At 44.8% G+C, this 6741-nt stretch overlaps 1 protein-coding gene across 1 annotated transcript; it reads left to right on the plus strand.

Moving 5' to 3' along the window:
* Positions 1-3863: 3863 nt before the first annotated feature.
* On the plus strand, positions 3864-6496 carry LOC123082147 (sister chromatid cohesion 1 protein 1). The gene is made up of 7 exons (XM_044504548.1): positions 3864-4005; positions 4222-4290; positions 4393-4451; positions 4571-4615; positions 4692-4711; positions 4798-4874; positions 6276-6496. Exons 1-7 carry the CDS (start codon positions 3914-3916, stop codon positions 6415-6417), a joined length of 504 nt encoding a protein of 167 aa, XP_044360483.1. The 5' UTR covers positions 3864-3913; the 3' UTR covers positions 6418-6496.
* Positions 6497-6741: the final 245 nt, after the last annotated feature.

Here is a 6741-nt window from a genome sequence, read left to right on the forward strand (position 1 = left end):
CGTGAGTGAGGAGCGGATTCCACTCCTCTTGAGAATAACCCGCCTAACATGGAAGATACGGACAGCCCTAGTTGATACATGAGCTATTCAAGCATACAAAACATGATATTTATTTGAAGGTTTGGAGTTTGGCACATACAAATTTACTTGGAACGGCAGGTAGATACCGTATATAGGTAGGTATGGTGGACTCATATGGAACAACTTTGGGGTTTATGGAATTGGATGCACAAGCAGTATTCCCGCTTAGTACAGGTGAAGGCTAGAAAAAGACTGGGAAGCGACCAGCTAGAGAGCGACAATAGTCATGAACATGCATTAAAATTAATCAACACCAAATGTAAGCATAAGTAGGATATAATGCACCATGAACATAAATATCGTGAAGGCTATGTTGATTTTGTTTCAACTACATGCGTGAACATGTGCCAAGTCAAGTCACTTAAATCATTCAGAGGAGGATACCACCCTATCATACCACATCACAACCATTTTAATAGCATGTTGGCACGCAAGGTAAACCATTATAAGCTTCTAGCTAATTAAGAATGGCACAAGAAACTATGATCTCTAATTATCATTGCAAACATGTTTATTCATAATAGGCTGAATCAGGAACGATGAACTAATCATATTTACAAAAACAAGAGAGGTCGAGTTCATACCAGCTTTTCTCATCTCAATCAGTCCATCATATATCGTCATAATTGCCTTTCACTTGCATGACCGAACGATGTGGATAATAATAATAGTGCGCATACATTGGACTAAGCTGGAATCTGCAAGCATTCAATAAACAGGAGGAGACAAGGCAATATGGGCTCTTTTGTCAGATCAACAATAATGCATATAAGAGCCACTTCAACAATTTAATTATGGTCTTCTCCTATCGACCCAAAAAGAAAATAAAAGAAATAAAACTATTTACATGAGAAAGCTCCCAACAAGCAAAAAGAAGAACATGAAATCTTTTTGGGTTTTCTTTTTAATTACTACTACAAGCATGGAAATTAAAACTAGCTAAAAGCTACAACTCTTTTTTTAAACACACAAGAAGAAAGCATAAAAAGGAAATAAACTAGCATGGGTGATACAATGAAAAAGTATGAGCACCGACATCTAACAATGAGTGTGTGAACATAAATGTAATGTCGGTGAGAAATACATACTGCCCCAGGCTTAGGCTTTTGGCCTAAGTTAGTCTATGGCCACGGCTGGCCTGGCAGATATCCAAAGTTGTAACTGGGGTCGTACTGCGATGCAACAGTCATTGCATCGTGGGCTGCAGCTTGGAGGCGAGCTATCTTAGCTCTCCTCTTATACACTTCCTCCTCCTCTCTGGTTATAAAATATATCCTTTTTCCTGAAGGTCAAAGAAAGTAGAAGCAGGGAGAGCGATGTGATAGGTGCGTCGTCTTTCAAAGATTAGTCGGTACTGGAGGAACTGATCGTTCCTCTCAACAAACCGATGACGAACCACAGCCTCATAATCCAAATAAGCAGGGGGCAACTCAATATCATCATGTATGGTTATACCAAGAAAATTAGCTATACGGGTTGCATAAATTCCACCAAAGAAATCTCCATTAAATCTATTAAGATGCAACCTACATGCAACAATGGCTCCCAAATTATAAGATTTATCTCCTAACATTGCACTCCTAAGAATACTGAGGTCAGGGACACACATGTGACATGCTTCATCTTTACCATTGATGCATCTACCTATCAAGAGAGCAAAATAATGTATAGCAGGAAAGTGAATGCTCCCTATGGTAGCTTGTGTTATATCTCTAAATTTGTCACACCCTCGATGCGGCTATATCTCCCACGTGTTGAAGCACGATTTAGAGGCATAACCGCATTGAAAGCAAGGTCACAAGTGAGGTAATCTTCACAACAACCCATGTAATAAATAAGGGAAAGAGATACATAGTTGGCTTACAATCGCCACTTCACACAATACATGAATAAAGCATTACATCATCCAGATATAATCAAGGTCCGACTACGGAACCAAAATAAAAGAAGACTACCCCAAAAGCTACACAGATCCCCGATCGACCCCAACTGGGCTCCACTACTGAACAACTAGAACGAAACAAGACAAAAGACAAGATCTTCATCGAGCTCCTCCTTGAGCTTGGTTGTGTCACTTGCTTGGTATCATCCGCACCTGCAAGCGGGTTTGGAAGTATCTGTGAGTCACGGGGACTCAACAATCTCACACCCTCGCGATCAAGACTATTTAAGCTTATAGGAAGGGTAAAAGGTATGAGGTGGAGCTACAGCAAGCACTACCATATATGGTGGCTAACATACGCAAATGAGAGCGAGAAGAGAAGGCAAAGCACGGTCGAGAATCTATGATCAAGAAGTGATCCTAGAACAACCTACATCAAGCATAACTCCAACACCGTGTTCACTTCCCGGACTCCACCGAGAAGAGACCATCACGGTTACACACACGGTTGATGTATTTTAATCAAGATCAACTTTAGGTTTTCTACAACCGGACATTAACAAATTCCCATCTGCCCATAACCGCGGGCACAACTTTCGAAAGTTCAAATCCCTGCAGGGGTGTCCCAACTTAGCCCATCACAAGATCTCATGGTCAACGAAGGATATTCCTTCTCCCAAGACAATCCGATCAGACTCGGCATCCCGGTTACAAGACATCCTCGACAATGGTAAAACAAGTGCAACAAGACCGCCCGATGCGCCGACATCCCGATAGGAGCTGCTCATATCTCGTTCTCAGGGCAACACCGGATGAACACTACGTACAGATAAAACCAGCCCTCAAGTTTCCTCGAGGTGGCGCCGCAAGTGGCTCTGGTTCGGACCAACACTTAGACAAGCACTGGCTCGGGGGGTTAAAATAAAGATGACCCTCAGGATGCGCGACTCCCAAGGGAAAAAGGCTAGGTGGCGAATGGTAAAACCATGGTTGGGCCTTGCTGGAGGAGTTTTATTCAAAGCGAACTGTCAAGGGGTTCCCATTATAACCCAACCGTGTAAGGAACGCAAAATCAAGGAATATAACATCGATATGACGGAAACTAAGGCGGCAAGAGTGGAACAAAACACTAGGCTTAAGGCCGAGCCTTCTACCCTTTACCAAGTATATAGATGCATTAATTAAATAAGAGATATTGTGATATCCCAACAAAATATCCAAGTTCTAACAAGGAACAAACTCCAATCTTCACCTGCAACTAACAACTCTATAAGAGGGGCTGAGCAAAGCGGTAACATAGCCAAACAACGGTTTGCTAGGACAAGGTGGGTTAGAGGCTTGGCTCAACAATATGGGAGGCATGATAAGCAAGTGGTAGGTATCGCGGCATAGGCATAGCAAAAGAGCGAGCAACTAGCAAGCAAAGATAGAAGTGATTTCGAGGGTACGGTCATCTTGCCTGAGATCCCGCAAGGAAGAAGAACGAGTCCATGAAGAAGACAAACAGACATAGTCGAACGGATCCTCACAACTTCGGAACGAAACCGAAGCTAACATGAGAGGCAACCCGGAAAGAAGCAAGCAACATAGTAAACAACCACCACATAATCATGGCATGATGCACAATCAAGTATGATGCATGTCTGGTTTAATTAGGCATGGCATGGCAAAGGGCACAAACAAAACTACAAGTTAAGTGGAGCTCAACACTACTAGAAAAAGGGCTATAGATGGGATTGACACTAATGGCGCACCAGAAAGTTGATGCGCCATTAGTATATACTAATGGCGCACCACCTTCTGATGCGCCATTAGAGTTGAAACTACTAATGGCGCACCATGCAAAGGGTGTGCCATTAGTATCAAAATTTTTTTTTGAACTAGTGCGCCTGTCCAAACATACTAATGGCGCATCCTGCTTAAGTGCGCCATCAGTAGTTGTAACTACTAATGGCGCACCAGGTAGTGGGTGCGCCATTAGTATCCAAGATGTTCTACTCGCACCAGCTCCTCGCGCGGAAGGCGCCGCTCGGCCAGATATGGTGCGTCCCCTCCCCTCTCTCCCTCCCTCCCTCGCCGGCCGCCGCCTCTCGCCCCCCTCGGTCGCGGCCGCCGGCCGCCGATTGCGCCCGTCCCGCGTTTTCCCGCTCGGTCCGGGGCGTTTCCGGACGCGCCCGGCCGATCCGCTCCCAATGCGGCGGGTTCCCCGTCGCCTCGATCTCCTCTGACGCTCCTCTGCTCCCCTGTCCCCGTCGCAGGATGGCCGCCACGCTCCACGCCAAGATCAACCGCAAGCGCCTCGACAAGCTCGACATCATCAAAATCTGGTGAGCCCCCGACCCGATCCCGCCAATTTCTCTCTGCTTTGAGCCCGCGGTCTGCCCTGATTCTAATCCGCGTGTGCCGCGCTGTGTCTGACGCTACTGCAGCGAGGAGATCCTGAACCCGTCGGTGCCCATGGCACTCAGGCTCTCCGGGATCCTCATGGGTGAGCCGTCCCTCCGGGTCATTTCGCTCCTTTTTTTCCCTCGCCGGATTCGTTCCTGTTCTCCCCCGGGGATGTGACGCGTGTTTGTTGCTGTTGTTGCCTGTGCGCATGATGAGCAGGCGGCGTGGTGATCGTGTACAAGAGGAAGGTGAAGCTTCTCTACGGTCAGTCCATCTGCTTGCTGCACTTTTTTGTTGTCGAAATGTTCAGATTCTCATCGTTTCCAACTGTTCCTCGCAGATTATGTGTCCCGTCTTCTGGTAAACTTCGACTTCCAGTCTTGCCCAGTTCATCCTGCTTGGTAATTTGGTGGCTGGGTTTACGCTTGCACTGATTTCTTCCGCAGATTGAGATCAACGAGGCATGGAAGATCAGGCCGGCCGTGGACCACACCGTCCTCCCCAAGGGCAAGGCTCAAGCCAAGTGAGTGCGCTCTCCGTCTCCATGCCCTTCTACAAGTTTCTGAATGTGCTTGTGTCCTGATAATGCGGAGCCGGCGTCCATTTCTCTCTGGAATGGGGTTTTCTTTGTGTGTTTGGACCGCGTGGTATTAGCCTGATGGTTTGCAGGGTACCAAGGTGGCTGTATGTATGGACAGCTTAACTTTGTCTGTTTATGAAATTTCTGAGAGGCTCGATAGCAATGCAGTCTCTGTCAGCTTGCTTGTTACCAATTGGTGTGTTCTGCATTGTACAGTATTGAGTTTACGATGATATGTGATTTGCGATGTTTTCAGATGTTTCTAGTAGAAGTTTCTGAATGTGTTTGCGTGGTGATGATGGAGAGTTGGTGTCCATTTCTCTGTGGAAATGGAATTTTCTTTGTGTCTTTAGACCGTGTGGTGTTAGTCTGATGGTTTAGATTGGAGGCTGTTGCAAGGTGCCAAAGTGGCTGTATGAGCAACTGAACTTTATGTGTTTATGAAATTTCTTAAGATGCCTAACAACACTGTCAGTCTGTTAGCTTGCTTGGTAACTATTGCTGTGTGCTCCATTGTGCACTACTGATTTTACAATGACCAACGGCACTACTTTGTGGTGTTTTCAGATGTTTCTAGAATTTTATTGATGATGCCATATCACTGATTGCGTGAAATGTAACTGGCATGCAGTCCTAGCCATGGGTCCATGCTGTGAAATGTAACTGGGACACACAACCCTAGCCATGGGCCCTCGCTGTGTGATCCTGCTGTAACTTGACTCTGTTCTTGTGTTTGTGGGGCAGCAGCTATTCATATAGACCTTCATATGATTTTGTGTCTCCTGTCTTGATATTCTCATTGCTTGATTAAATTCATGGGTTGCAACTTTGCCTAAGGGGGGGTCGTTTGGGTGTTATAGCTGTTGATGCAAGGGTTCATGCAGGTATTTATGTCTTTGTATGTTACTGATTGTTATGTCTAGGTTAGTCAATTTTAATCAGCTCCAGGTGCAAGGGATTGACTGATATCGGTTGATTTTGGGTTGTTCAGTGCTGACTTATTATTTTGGTATTGGTTTCTTATTCAATATCAGTCAATCTCTTGAGACTGGATGGTCTAATTATAGCAGATTTGGGGGTTGTAATGGTACTTGAGAAATAATGCTATGTTCAGAGGGGATCTTTATCACCTTGGAAAACTGTTAACATATCTTAATATTCTGTCATGTTCAGAGCGCGGACTCTTGTCGCTTGCCTTTGGAAGTTTGTTAGCACTCCAAATGAGATATTTAACCTCTTGCTACTGTGTCATTGCCATTGAGAAAAGGGTTTTATGGAGAATGATATGTCTTAAGATTAAGAAAACAGTGTGTCATTTTTATCTGAAAGTGCTGCTTCTTGCAGGTATGAAGCAGTAACACTGCCAGAGAACGCGGTGGATATGGAGGTGGAGCAGCCCGTGTTTTTCACAGATACTGATACTACTAGGTTCCGCGGAATGGTAATCGTTGTCATCTGTGTATTCTGGAAGTTGAAACTGTGTTAGTCTATTGTATTCGGAGACTAATATGATGAATTGTATTCAAAGACTAATCTTCTATTGTATTCGATGAATCTGTTGTTGATGTGTGCTGTCTATATTTTGTCAAATTATACATTTTATAACCTGTGCAAAAAACAGAAAATAAAAAAATAAAAAAAACTAATATTCATACTAATGGCGCATCACATGACAGTGCGCCATTAGTATGACAAAGCATACTAATGGCGCATCACTGGTCAGTGCGCCATTAGTATGCCGCGGTTACTAATGGCGCATCCCGTGGTTGTGCGCCATTAGTATGCCAAAGCACCTGGGTATACATGGCCC

Source organism: Triticum aestivum, chromosome 4A (assembly GCF_018294505.1).
Source record: "Triticum aestivum cultivar Chinese Spring chromosome 4A, IWGSC CS RefSeq v2.1, whole genome shotgun sequence".
NCBI lineage: Eukaryota > Viridiplantae > Streptophyta > Magnoliopsida > Poales > Poaceae > Triticum > Triticum aestivum.

What these genes read in the sequence shown, in the direction of transcription:
- LOC123082147 (XM_044504548.1), top strand. Translation starts at nt 3,914, where the DNA reads ATGGCGCACCAGGTAGTGGGTGCGCCATTAGTATCCAAGATGTTCTAC. An exon ending in GCGCCGCTCGGCCAGATATG is followed by an intron (nt 4,006 to 4,221) that starts GTGCGTCCCCTC and finishes TCCCCGTCGCAG; the next exon opens with GATGGCCGCCACGCTCCACG. An exon ending in CTCGACATCATCAAAATCTG is followed by an intron (nt 4,291 to 4,392) that starts GTGAGCCCCCGA and finishes ACGCTACTGCAG; the next exon opens with CGAGGAGATCCTGAACCCGT.